At 44.0% G+C, this 13,883-nt stretch overlaps 5 protein-coding genes across 5 annotated transcripts; 2 read left to right on the plus strand and 3 right to left on the minus strand.

Annotated features, from left to right (window-relative positions):
* Positions 1-678: 678 nt before the first annotated feature.
* RhiXN_09521 (Retrotransposable element Tf2 protein) lies at positions 679-3,597 on the minus strand (the record flags this gene model as incomplete). Its single annotated transcript, XM_043329337.1, has 2 exons — positions 679-1,936; positions 1,994-3,597. 2 exons carry the CDS (start codon positions 3,595-3,597, stop codon positions 679-681), a joined length of 2,862 nt encoding a protein of 953 aa, XP_043182171.1.
* Positions 3,598-4,563: 966 nt separating this feature from the next.
* Positions 4,564-6,446, plus strand: RhiXN_09522 (Transposon Tf2-1 polyprotein; the record flags this gene model as incomplete). Its single annotated transcript, XM_043329338.1, has 2 exons — positions 4,564-4,837; positions 5,371-6,446. The coding sequence occupies 2 exons, from the start codon at positions 4,564-4,566 to the stop codon at positions 6,444-6,446; spliced, it is 1,350 nt and encodes a 449-aa protein (XP_043182172.1).
* A 401-nt stretch (positions 6,447-6,847) lies between these two features.
* On the plus strand, positions 6,848-9,988 carry RhiXN_09523 (Transposon Tf2-7 polyprotein; the record flags this gene model as incomplete). The annotated part of the gene is made up of 1 exon (XM_043329339.1): positions 6,848-9,988. The coding sequence occupies one exon, from the start codon at positions 6,848-6,850 to the stop codon at positions 9,986-9,988; it is 3,141 nt and encodes a 1,046-aa protein (XP_043182173.1).
* Positions 9,989-10,786: 798 nt separating this feature from the next.
* RhiXN_09524 (uncharacterized protein) lies at positions 10,787-12,550 on the minus strand (the record flags this gene model as incomplete). Its single annotated transcript, XM_043329340.1, has 2 exons — positions 10,787-11,303; positions 12,294-12,550. The coding sequence occupies 2 exons, from the start codon at positions 12,548-12,550 to the stop codon at positions 10,787-10,789; spliced, it is 774 nt and encodes a 257-aa protein (XP_043182174.1).
* Positions 12,551-12,999: 449 nt separating this feature from the next.
* Positions 13,000-13,302, minus strand: RhiXN_09525 (uncharacterized protein; the record flags this gene model as incomplete). Its single annotated transcript, XM_043329341.1, has 1 exon — positions 13,000-13,302. One exon carries the CDS (start codon positions 13,300-13,302, stop codon positions 13,000-13,002), a length of 303 nt encoding a protein of 100 aa, XP_043182175.1.
* Positions 13,303-13,883: the final 581 nt, after the last annotated feature.

Raw genomic sequence — 13,883 nt, forward strand, 5'->3', positions numbered from 1 at the left:
AAGTCATTAAAGAGGATACAAAAGATAGTGAACTTTATGCACTCTATCCAGTGTATTTATAGCCCTGTTCTTGTTTACTGTCCTTTGAAGCAAGTAATATTGTGTTGTACACCACTGTAATGTGGGTACTTGCTAGTGGAATGGGCGCTTACGGCTGTACTACTACAGATATTGCTTATGTAATCTAATCTAAAGGCTATGCTACTAGCGCTTAAGGCGCTCTACTGCTAACTTCTATCAGCAAGGGGGGGCCTTAGGCCTGGGAGGTGTGGTGAGTAAGGTAAAGGAGTTTAGCTTCTGAGAACTACTGGGGGCCAGCTACTCAGCTGGCTGACTAATCCTCCTCAATGAGTATGAGACAAGGTAAAATTGACTTGGGGTTTCCAAGCAATTTCCCTGCTGTATATATAGAAGTACGCGCACTATCTACATGGTCTGTGCACGCATGAAAAGAAGTACATGTGTGAAATGAGAAGCATGCTGTGGGCTGCGCAGAAGCGTGGATTTTCCCTAAGCGCCCTTGACACGGCATCTTGGCGCGGCATCTTGGCATAATAAGCGCCGAGATCACGTGATTAAAAAAGTAAAGATATTGAGTCCGTAAAAAATAGTAAAAATATTAGAAAAATCAGGCAAATCCAATGGTATAGTTAAGGAGGTTATGACATTGCCCCCCCCTTAAAGGCTCTTGGTGGAGTCACAAGCCTTTTTCAGTTGTGACTTATTGAAGCAGCTGATTTCCTCTTGACTGTGTTCCAGTAGTTCCTTGGGTTCCCATGAGTTGTCTTCTGGGCCATAGCCCTTCCATTTGATCAGATAGAACCACTTCCCTTGTTGCCTTTTGGAATCAATAATTTGTTCCACCTTGTACTCCTCTTCTCCCTTGATTGTTTCTGGAGGGGGGCGTTCTGGGAATGGTTGGTTTGGGGATTGATGGACTTTGGATAGTAACCCCACGTAGAACACGTCATGGATTTTCAGTGTTTCCAGGAGTTTTAGGCGGTACGCATGGCTGGAGATTTTTTCTGTGATTTTGAATGGGCCTAGTCTTTTAGGATCTAATTTATTAGAATCAGACCTTAGTTCCATGTTTCTTCCGTCTAGCCAGACTTTTTTGCCAATCAAGTACTCTGGTATGGTTCCTTTATCCTGGGTCATCTTCTCCTTGCTCATTCTGAGGGCTGCTTTGGCTTCTTTCCATTTGTTGGCTAGGTTGTCTGCCACCCAGTCTGCCTCAGGAACATTAGATGGTATGTTGGAGGGGTTCATTACTGGGTTTCTTCCATAGACCAATTCACAAGGTGTTTTTCCAATGGATGCGTGTCTGGCATTATTGTACATGTATTCTGCCAGAGGCAACCATGTGGCCCAATCTGAGTGGTCCATGGCTACATAAGATTGGAGGTAGAACTCAATAAATTGGTTTACTTGTTCTGTCTGACCATCTGATTCCAGATGGTAGGCTGATGAGAATGATGGTTTGACACCTAGTCTCTGGTAAAGAGCCCTGAGGAATTTCCCTGTGAACGTGGTTCCTCTATCCAAAATGGTTCTAACCGGCAGTCTGTGGAGTTTCCACATGTGGGTGATAAACAGATCTGCCAATCCTCTTGCAGTGACCTTTTTGGTGGTGGGAATGAAATGGCCAAACTTGGAGAATGAGTCAATCACAACTAGAATAGCATTGCATCCCTGGGACTTTGGAAATCCTGTGATGCAGTTGTAGGAAATGGTGTGGAATGGAAATGGGGGGACTTCTAGAGGTTTCAAGGCAATTACTGGGGCATGTGGGCAGCAGTTTGCTTGACAAGTAGGACAGCATTCTACCCATTCTTTGGCTGAGGACTTCATCCCTGGCCACCAATAGTTTCTACTCAGCAATTCCAAGGTGCGCTGTTGTCCTGGATGTCCCACTAGTGGGGAGTTGTGGAATTCCCTTAGCAATCTTTCCTTCAGTGGTTCTGAGTCAGGGACCACCAGTTTCCCTCAGTACCAAAGGAGCTCTTCTTCCCAATCATAGTCCTTGTAAGCCTTGCGGATAGAAGGAGGTGCATTGTCTGCATCTTTGGTCAGAAATTGGACAATTGGTTCTAGTGATGGGTCCTCTTTCAGTTTGGCACAGATTTCCGCAACAATGTCTGTTTCTACCCCTGAGGAGTTGGCAAAGACTTCAGCTGGGAGCATAACCTCTGGTTCTTGAGGCGCGTCCATGTAATCCAAGCATCTTGATAAGGCACCTGGCTTCCCTGATTGCTTCCCTGGTTGGTAGTGGATTTCAAAATTGAAGTTGCTCAGGAATATGCGCCATTGGGCGTGTTGTTGGTTGAATGTCCTTGCCTGCATCCAATATTCTAGGTTGAAATGGTCTGTGAACACCTGGATGGGTTTGTCTGTTGCCTCTAGGAAAATTTGCCATTCCTCCAATGCCTTGATTATTGCCAGGAGTTCCTTATCATGGGTGTCATAATTGACCTCCACGCCTGAGAAGGATTTTGACACATAAGCTACTGGGTGTAGACGGTTATCTTCTCCCCGCTGACTAAGAATTGCTCCCATGGCTACTCCTGATGCATCCGTTTCCAGGTAATAGGGCAGGTTGGGGTTCAAGTGAATTAAAACCAGTGCCTTGGTAACCAATGCCTTGAGTTCCTGGAAAGCCTGTTCTTCCAATGTGTTCCATAACCAAGGGGTTTCCTTCTTGGTAAGGTTGTGAAGGGGGCGCGCAACCAAGCTGAAATTGGGGATGAAGTGTCTGAGGTAGTTGACAAATCCTAGAAAGGCCTGGACCTGCTTGACTGTTTTAGGTTGGGGCCATGTTGTAACGGCCTTGATCTTCTTCTGATCCATGGAGAACCCAGTGGGGGAGATGCCAATACCAAGGTAGTCAACTGTGGTGATGTGGAAGTGGCACTTAGACAGTTTGCAGAATAGTTGATTTTTCATCAAACAAGACAAAACTTCTCTGACGTGATCTGGGTGTTTGGCTGGGTCTTCTGAGAAGATGAGGATGTTGTCCAAATAGATTACCACTGTGATGTTGATGAGGTCCCTAAATAGGTTGTTCATAAAATGCTGGAAGGTGGCTGGGGTGTTGGTGAGTCCAAATGGCATAACTAAGTACTCAAATAGGCCATATTTGGTTCTAAAAGCCGTTTTCCATTCATTGCCTTCCCTGATCCGTACATTGTTGTAACCCCAACATAAGTCTACTTTGGTGAACAACTTAGCATTTCTGAGTTTAGCCATGCAGTTGTCTTGTCTGGGAAGCAGATAAATGTTCTTGTGGGTTATGTCATTGAGTTTCCAATAATCCACAACCAACCTAAGGGAGCTGTCTGCTTTTTTGACAAACATAACTGGTGCACCTGTCAAGGAAGTACTGGGGCGGATCTTGCCTGTTGCTAATTCCTCCTCAATATGTTGTTTGAGGGCCCTTGATTCTGCGTCAGTCATACCATAGATGGGACCTGGGGAGAGCTTGGCATCTGGAACAAGGTTGATTGCAATATCATATTCCCAGTGTGGGGGTAGGACCTTAAATTCTTCTTTGCCAAATACTCTAGCAAATTCATGGTATTGAAAGGGGAGATCTGTCATGCCCTAGAGGCGTGACCATCTTAGAATCCACTAAGTCAAAGAAATAGTGAATATATGCGCTATTTTCATGAAGATTTATGGATATATGCATCTTTATGCTATTTAGGCGCTGAGCGCTTATTATGTAATCTCATCACATGACCTTTAGTCATGTGATCTTGTTTTCTTATCTCTGGTCATGTGACCTTATCTTTCTTATTGTGTTTGTCACTGTATATACTATTCCCCTTGCTTGTTGAATATATAAGGAGGGTTCTGAGAGCCTTAAGCCTCAGAACTCAACCTCTTATCCCTTCCAACACCTACTACCCTAAGACATACAATTAAGAGTATTGCCTGAGAGCATAACAGTCACTGTCAAAGGTCCTTTGCCCAGCTATCTTTATAGCATAGTGCACTCTTACTCAATTGGTCTTGTCCAACCCCTCATCTGGCAATTGCCTTAGAGCATTGTTAGATCCCACTTGCTGATAAGTCCTATATTAGGCAATAGCTTGTTGGGCTTTACCTCTTGGTAGTTGTTGGCTCTGACATTAGGTCAAGTTCTTTGTCACCAACCCTTGTGGGCTATTAGGGTGTTAGTACTGGCACAACCCATCAACAACCAGTGATCCAGCATAACCAGATAATAATCAAAACTGGTGATTGTTGCACTAGGGGGTTATTGTTACACGGCTAGCATTGCAAACATCCACCCAAAAGTCTGCCACAACTTCTTCTGCGTCACAGACAGTCAAAGACCTGCTTGTGCAAAACCTGCCTCTGTATCACGCCCACCCAAGGCTTGTTGATCAGTTGTAAGGAGCATTCAATGCTAGGTATTGAGACAGTGATTAGCGTAAAGAATAAACTGTGAGCTTAGTGGGGCCAATCATCTAGCCTCCCCTTATTCCTAAACTAGTAGTGAAGTTGCCTTATTTAGCAAGGACACTATTTTAGTATCTTCCACATTCCTATTTCTCCACTATGTTGACCCAACCTTCCACCTATGTGCATGCTGATCCCAATGCGCTGTCTGTCCCCACCAATATCCAGGAGATACCTGCGTGGGCCCAGGAGATCAAAAACCTCCTCCTGGCTATGAATCAGAACCTATCTCTGGTCATAGGACAAGCAGCTGCCCATCATACAGATATTGGCACCACACAGGCCACCCTCAACAACCACAACAGCAGCATCACCAATCTTGATGCCCTCATTGTTAAACTTGGGGCTTGTCAGAGCCAACAACTACCAAGAGGTAAAACCTAACAAGCTATTGCCTAATATAGGACTTATCAGCTAGTAGGGCCTAACAGTGCTCAAGGCAATGCCAGGAAGGGGTAGGACAAGACCTAATATAGTTAAGTGCACTAATGCTATTAAGATAGCTGGGCAAGGAACCTTTGACAGGGACAGGTATGCTCTCAGGCAATACTCAAAGTGTATGTCTTAGGGTAGGTAGATGTAGGAAGGGGATAAGAGGTCAAGTTCTGAGGCTTAAGGCTCTCAGAACCCTCCTTATATATTCACAGAGAAGGGGAAGAGTAATTACAAGTACAAACATCATAACAGAGATAAGGTCACATGACCAGAGATAAGAAAACAAGATCACATGACTAAAGGTCATGTGATGAGATTACATAATAAGCGCTCAGCGCCTAAATAGCATAAAGATGCATATATCCATAAATCTTCATGAAAATAGCGCATATATTCACTATTTCTTTGACTTAGTGGATTTTAAGGTGGTCACGCCTCTAGGGCATGACAGGGCTGACATTGCCAAAATAGGCACTGCAGCTGCGTCTGGTTCCTCTCTTGCCTTGGCTACCAAGGCTCCCAAACTTGCAACGCCAGACAAATTTGATGGGTCTGACAAAAACAAGGCAATCTCTTTTAGGGTTGCTGTTTCTCATTATCTCAGGATCTCATATCCTGGCTCAACAGTGGATGAGCAAATTGCATTTATCATTTCCTGCCTGGATGGCAAGGCCCATGAGTGGCTTGAGCCCTATCTAGAAGAGGACGTTGTGAAAGGGAACCCAGTTTCTTGGCTCCACAATCTGGATGCCTTCTGGCTGCAATTCAATGCACGCTGGAATGTCCAAAATAGGACAGAGAACTTCCGCGCCAAGCTGCGCACCCTCAAACAAACCAAGGGAGTCCAAGATTATTACAAGGACTTCCAGACCTACTCTCAAGGTCTTGGTTACAATGACCCCTCTCTTAGGGACATGTTCTATGATGGCCTATCCCACAAGATTAAGGAAACTCTCATGGTTCAAGACTATGACCATGCAGATGCCTCTGTCACTCTTGCAACTCTTGCAGAGAAGGCCCTTAAGGTGGATCAGCGCCTAGAGCAATTTGCAGCCCAGCACAAGGGTTCTTCCTCCTCCTCCTCTTCAAACCAATCTGGAAGCAAATCCAGCACCTCTACGTCAGCAGCAGCCCAGGGAGCGCCCAGGGATAAACTGTCTGTTGGGGAACAGGTGTATGCAATTGTGGATGGAAAGGCTAAGAAGGGGGTTCTTCAAAAAATTGGCCAAAATGCCAAAGGGATAGCAGTTCCAATTGTTAAGTGGAATGATGGCACCACCATGGATGTTACCTTTAAATCTCTTAAAAAGGATAACCACCCTGCCACTGCCACCTCTTCCACTGCTCCCAAGGCTTCCTCCTCCTCCTTGCGCAACTCTGGTCCTTCACCAATGGACTTAGACTCTGCCTTATCTAAAGGCAAAAAACCAATTATATGCGCAACATGTGGAGGTAGGGGACACTATGCCAACCAATGCCCCTCCAAATCCTATTCTGGCCATGAGGCTCATATCTCTGAGGATGAGTCAGAAAATGGGGACCTCTGAACACTAATGGGAACAGTGTATCAGAGGGAAACAATGGACTTTTAGATAGCTTGGAAATCTTCTCTGTAAATAATATATCTCCTCTCAATTTATATTTTCAAGCATCTTGTGTTCAAAATGTTCCCAACCCTAAGGTTACCAAGAAAATGAAGCCCTTCTTTGGATGGGCTATGATTGATTCAGGTGCATCATCTTGCTTTATACACAAGGACCTGATCAAACAATATGGTATACCTACTACAAAAAAGTCTGTACCATGTTGCCTTAAAGTGATTGATGGAAGAGACATTAGTTCTGGTTTGGTAGATTCAGAATGTATATTTACTTTAGAATTAGGTAGTCATAAAGAGGTTCTGAAATGTAACATAGCTGATATAGGTAAACATAGCATAGTCCTTGGAATGTCCTGGCTCAAGTTACACAACCCTACTATAGACTGGCCTAATAAGCGTATTACTTTTAATTCTCAATATTGTAACAACACTTGTCTTTCTTTTTCTAATTCTGTCCTGGGAAATGTTGGTGGGACTCCTAACCACCTTGAAGGCATACCAGAAGACTTAGGAGGTGTCAAGGTAATTGAACCTCTCAAAGGCATCCCTAGGGAAACTGGAGGTACTGTGGATTATCCACTTGAAAGTATCCCAGTAGAACTGCGCAATTTTGCAGAGGTATTTTCTGAGGACATGAAGGTGATGGAACTGCTGCTGCACTGTCCTTTTGATTTAGGGATTGATTTAATCAATCCTGATAAACCTGTTAAGGCTATGGTATACCCCTTGAAGGCATCTGATGATGAGGAACTTAGAAAACTCCTTAAAGAACAATTGGACAAAGGATTGATTTGTCCTTCCAAATCCAAATATGGTTCCCCAGTTCACTTTGTCAACAAGAAAAATGGGAAAAGGCGTATGGTTGTGGATTATAGATCCCTAAATGCAAATACAGTCAAGAATGCGTACCCTCTACCTCTAATACAGTCTCTCATTGAGAAACTAAGAGGCGCAAAATACTTTTCCACCATTGACCTGAAATCTGGATACAACTTGGTCCGGATAAAGGAAGGTGATGAATGGAAGACTGCGTTTAAAACCAAATATGGCCTGTTTGAATACCTAGTCATGCCCTTTGGGTTATGCAATGCTCCTGCTGCATTCCAGCACTTCATGAATGAGATATTTAGGGACATACTGGACGTCTATGTAGTAGTATATCTAGACAACATCCTAATATTCTCAGAAAGCAGGGAATTACACACAAAACATCTCCAAGAGGTACTGAAAAGACTGCAAGACAATGCATGCTATTGTAACCTGGAGAAGTGTAATTTCTATGCGTCTGAAGTTGATTACCTTGGTGTTATTGCCAATGGTGAAGGAGTAAAAGCTGATCCTAAGAAAATCACTCAAGCGGTTGATTGGGCAACACTGCGCTCTGTCAAAGGGGTCCAAGAGTTTTTGGGCTTTATAAATTTCTACAGACGCTTCATACATAACTTCTCAAAATTGGCACAACCCTTATACCAACTACTCCAAAAGAATATACCTTGGGAGTGGGGTGAACACCAAGAAGTGTCTTTTAAAGCTCTCAAACAAGCTCTAATTGAATCCCCTGTTTTGATCCAACCTGATCCATACAAGGAGTTTTTCCTTGAGTGTGACGCCTCTGATTTTGCAACGGGTGCTGTCCTTAATCAAAAGGGCAGTGATGATAAATTACACCCGGTTGCATTCCTATCAAAATCCCTAGCACCTGCTGAAAGAAACTATGATATTTTTGATAAAGAGTTACTAGCAGTAGTAAGGGCTTTAAAGGAATGGCGTCACCTGCTGGAAGGAACAGTAATCCCTGTTAAAATATTGACAGACCATAAAAATCTGGAGTATTTCCAGACAAAAAGGGATCTGAACCAAAGGCAGTTAAGGTGGATAGGATTTTTGGCAGATTACAACTATAGGATTGTGTATAGGCTGGGTGCACAGAATAGAAAAGCAGATATTCTCTCTTGCCGTGAAGACCACAAGTCTGCAGTAAAAGGGGGGGGTGAAACCCCTGTGCTCATAAGCCCAGAGCTTTTTATTGCAGCTATTCAAACAGATAGTGACCTTAATGATTTAATAAGGGATGCTCTGCATGATGATAAAGCTGTACACAAAATCCTTAAATCCTTGGAAGAGGATATACCTGTTAAAGGATGGAAGATTGATAATGGCCTACTTTACTATCATGATTGGATCTATGTCCCCAATGAGCCAGAAATCAGGAAAGCCATCTTAGAAAGCAGGCATGATAACCCTTCCACTGGGCATCCAGGACAGTTCAGAACCTTAGACCTCCTTTCAAGGGATTACTATTGGTCAGGGATGAAACAGTCTGTAACAAAATATGTCCAAGCATGCAATTCATGCATACGTAGCAAACACTCCAACCAGGCTCCTGAAGGTCTCCTTCAAAACATAGATTTACCCAATAAGCCCTGGGAGGAAATAACATATGACTTGATTGTTGGACTCCTCACCTCAGAAGGATATGATGCAATATTAACAGTAGTGGACCGTTTATCCAAAATGGTTCATTTTATACCAACGCACTCTGATGCTACTGCTGTTGATGTTGCAAACCTCTTTGTATCCTTTGTGTGGAAGTTACATGGGTTACCCAGGAAAACCATTTTGGACCAAGGCCCCCAATTTAATGCAAAATTCCTGAGACAAGTCTACAAGTGGTTGGGGATAGAACCACACATTTCCACTGCATACAGACCACAAGTTGATGGACAAAGTGAACGCTTAAACCAGTTTGTGGAAATCTACCTATGCCACTACATCAATTATAGACAAACAGACTGGGTTGCATCACTACCACTTGCGGAATTTGCATACAATAATGGGAAACACTCAGGCTCCAAACACTCTCCTTTCTACATGCGCTATGGTTATAATCCAGATTTCACAGTTGGAAACACCAAGGAAAGCCATGTCCCCCAAGCCAATGAACTAGCAGACTTCCTGAAAGAGATCCAAACTGAAGCTAAAGCTGCTTTAGAAATTGCTGCAAGACAAAATGCGCAATATTATGATCTAAACAGAAGGGAAGCAACCAAGCTGGAAGTTGGTGATAAAGTCTATTTGAGTAGTGCCAACATCAAAACTTCAAGGCCTTCCCATAAGCTAGAGCATAAGCAATTGGGGCCCTATAAGGTCTTGGAGAAAATTGGCAGGAACTCCTATAAACTGGATCTCCCTAAATCCATGAAAGTCCATCCTGTCTTCAACATTGCCCTTTTACACAAAAAGCCAGTAGACAAATATGACCGTGATCCAGTACCACTCCCCCCAGTTGTCACAGCTGATGGAGAAGAGGAATATACTGTTGAAAGGATCCTAGACTCCAAGAAAGTGGGTCAACAAGTCAAATACTTGGTCAAATGGAAAGGGTATGGACCAGAGGATAACACATGGGAACCCAAGGCCCACTTAGCCAATGCCCCTGAGAAATTGGCTAAGTTTCACTGTGAACATCCAGAGGCAGCTGGACCTTAATGGGGGGAAGTGTCATGCCCTAGAGGCGTGACCCCCTTAGAATCCACTAAGTCAAAGAAATAGTGAATATATGCGCTATTTTCATGAAGATTTATGGATATATGCATCTTTATGCTATTTAGGCGCTGAGCGCTTATTATGTAATCTCATCACATGACCTTTAGTCATGTGATCTTGTTTTCTTATCTCTGGTCATGTGACCTTATCTTTCTTATTGTGTTTGTCACTGTATATACTATTCCCCTTGCTTGTTGAATATATAAGGAGGGTTCTGAGAGCCTTAAGCCTCAGAACTCAACCTCTTATCCCTTCCACACTACCTACCCTTGGCATACAATCAGGTGCACCTTGAGTGTAATAGTCCCTGCCTTGGTTCTAGCCCTGCTATCTTAATAGCATAGTGCATTTTACTCAAATAGGTCTTGTCCTACCCTTCCCTGGCATTGCCTTGAGCTTTGTTAGGTCCTACTAGTTGATAAGTCCTATATTAGGCAATAACTAGTTAGGTTTTACCTCTTGATAGTTGTTGGCTCTGACACTATGTGCTTTGTTGTAGCCTTGTTCTTTTGCCCTATGCAAACAGTGTTCACTTTGATTTTGTCTCTCAGCTGAGTAAGTTTGTCTAATTCCTTGAGCATGACCAACAAGACTTGGACTTTTTCTTTGGGTCTGACTTTAACCACATTTGCACATATATGCAACAGTTTTGCCTTGTGGAACTTTGGGCAATCCTAGGCCAGGTGTCCCAACCTCTGCCACATGTAGCATAACCCAGCAGCCTTTAGCCTGTCTTGTTCTTTATTTGTGAGCTTCTCTCAATCTACAGTGGAGCCTAGCTGGTTTGGCAAAGTAGTCCTGAACACTCAGGTCCCCTTGCTGTTTTTGGTTATACTGGCATTGTACCTCCTCCTTGAAGTCTGGGGGAAAGCAGTACTCATAGAGTCCAATGTATATGGTTTCCATTGTGTACACTTCAGGGTCTGGCGCTACATTCATCATGTACCATGTTGCCACCTTGTCCTCAAGGAATTGGCTCATGGTGAGGATGGCGTTGCAATTGCTAAGCTTGGTATCTGACAAGTATAGTTTGTAGTTAAGGATAAACATGTTGTATTTATTGATGTCTGCCTTGCCCTTGTAAGCTTTAGGTGTCTGAGCTTTGTACCCTGATCTTGCCTGTGTAACAATCTTCTTCTCCAGCCTTTTGTTCTGTTTCCTGAGTTTTCTGACAGTATCTTCCAGTTCACAGCTTGTTTGGTGTCTCATTGTCCCTGTGGATTGTGAGGGGGTAGACTCATTGGTTGAGCTGTAGTCACTGTTGGACAAGTTAGAGTTGGAGGGTTCCAAGTCACTCCCAGAGTTGCTTGTATAAGGGTGTTCCCTGTCACCACCTTGCCTGTGCAATGGATTGATTCATCTGCTTTGGGTTGTAGGCTTGTTTCTAGCCCTGCCCCTACTACCCCTTGGAATGTTTTCTTGATTGTTCTCAGTGTTCACTGTAGGTTGAACTGGTAAGGGACTGAGAAGTCCTTCCAGGTATCCACCTCCCTGGTACATGACTGAAGGTTCCCTGCTATCTGTAGGTCCACCTTTTTCTCCTTGCAACCCCCCTAGGTCATTGAGTGCCCTCCCAAGGCTTGGTTGCTTGCGTTTTCTGCTCCTTTCCCTAGGCTTCCTCTTGCCCTTTCCCTTACCAACATATGAGTGTGTCTGGCTGGTCTCAGTTGCTTCAGTCTCTTTGATGATCTCCTCCACTGTGACTTGGTGCATTTGGCTGGCCTGCAATGGGCCAGCTCTTTAGGACTGGCTATGTGTGCTCTTGGATCAGTCCTGATTGCATAAATTGCACAGCACTTCTGCATATTTGTTGTTGTTGTATATGTAGTTCTCATCAACCTCAAAGATGAGTGTGTTGACCTGTACACTCTCTCTGTTGGTCTCTGCACTCTGCTCATTGCTCTCAGGGATTTAGTCCAACCATGACCAGTTGGGGTTCACCCATTTGCTAATGTCTGGGAGACTGGCATTTGAACCACCTGGGTCCTCACCATTGACATGTTGGACCTCTTCATCCCAGGTAAGTCCTTCATAATTAGCCATTGACTTTGACTCATTACTGGGACTTTTGATTGGGTCTCTTGTGTCCCCCTTGGACTTATGGCACCTGCACTTCTTTTGCTTGCTGCCAATGTAGGGTGTCTTACTGGTGTTGTCATTCACTACATACTGCACTAACAGCAGTTCACCCCTACTATCCAGAACAATACTCTTGTTGCATACCCAACTTGTTCTGGCAGTTACGTACACATTGTTGTCCAAGGATGTGTCCTTCCTCCTTGCTGTTGTTGAGGGTGTCTTTGGTGCTCTAACAGCAGCCAGCGCTTGGTTGGTTCTTCCAGGAGTGGGTTCCTGCTCTCCCAGGACTCTGACAGCTGCCTCAGCATTCCTAGGAGCCACTACTTCCCTTTCCTTGGGGGCATCTGCTATCATGCAGGTCTTGATTGCTGGTGTTGGCCAGCTCAGCACCCTCTGGGTGGGTGGGGCCCTATTTGTTTGAGCCATGTAGGCTGACAGGGTGTCATGAGCCTTACCTCCTGACATGATTATGTGTTGCCTGTCACTTCCTTCCTCCCCCCAGTGTATTTGTTTGGGGAACTCATCTGTATCCATCTCATCTGTTTGCAAAGTTCCATCTTCCCTGTTTATGTTTTTCCCTCTTCCTTGTTCCCTTCTTGCACTTAGTCTGGACTTATTCTGCTGTAAGTGCTTCTATCTTGCTTATCCTGCTGCGCACTGGCCTGGTTCAATGTGTAGAGCTTCTGAGCCATATGCTCTATCTTGCTCCCAAGTTGTGCGGCCTGGACGCCATCCCTTGTCCTTGTATCTACCCCTTTTCACTTTGTTATAAAAGAAGACTGTGAATTGGCTTGGAAACCCCAAGAACAATTCACCTTGTCAATTTCCCACTCTCTCATCTGTCTGAATTGTCTCAATATCTCACAGCAATCATTTCATTCTAGGTTGTGACACAGGGATAACTTGACTGCATTGTTTCCAATGAGTGCCACTCCTTGGCACTTCCCAGTGCCTACAATGTGTATGCTCTCTCCAGGGGTTTCTTCCCCAGGAGTCATCCCAAATGTAAGCTGTTCCTCCTCTTTAGGTACTATCAATTGCTTACTATTTGTCTCCAATGCCTGTTTGTTAGCATTGGTCTTTGCCCCAGTGGTCTTGCATTGCCATGTTTTTTGTTTAGGAACTTGGGGTTCCTTCAAGGTGTTGTAGCTGTGCCCACTGCATAGCTGTCTGCTCATTCTGTATGTACTTTCAGTCCTAGATTGATCTATAAGGTTTTGAATAGAAGAAAGGTGACAGTGCTATGGAGTCCAACCCATGCTACTGTTGTTCAGAAATTTTGTGAGTTGTAAACTCTAAGGTGTGGTATTGAATATGTTAAAAATGTAAGGTATCTACTTATTGGATGTATATATGTGACTTGGTTGGCAACTGTGCCACCTAAATAACAAGTTGTAACACACACTTGATATTGATGATAAGAGTAAAGACAGGGGGAGTGGGTAGAAGTCCCCAGGACCTTATAAGGTGCCTGGGTTGATACATGCATAAACAGAAGAAACCAAATGAACATATATAGTTAGCAATTGGTCTGAACAGAGCACTGGGTACAAGTGTAACACTGAGAGGGGTAATAGTATCTTGTAATGGTAACGCATACACCCAAGCTAGACCTACAGTGATTGTGTAAGCCTTGCACTGCCGTAGCTTTCTCCAGACTACACATTTGGTGTTTTCTCTTTCTACTGGCTGTCATTGGAGCAGAGTGACTGTAAATTGTGTTGGGTGAAGACCCCATACTCCTTTAGTCAATATATAT

The sequence above is a fragment of the Rhizoctonia solani genome, chromosome 8 (genome assembly GCF_016906535.1).
Source record: "Rhizoctonia solani chromosome 8, complete sequence".
In the NCBI taxonomy this organism is placed as follows: domain Eukaryota; kingdom Fungi; phylum Basidiomycota; class Agaricomycetes; order Cantharellales; family Ceratobasidiaceae; genus Rhizoctonia; species Rhizoctonia solani.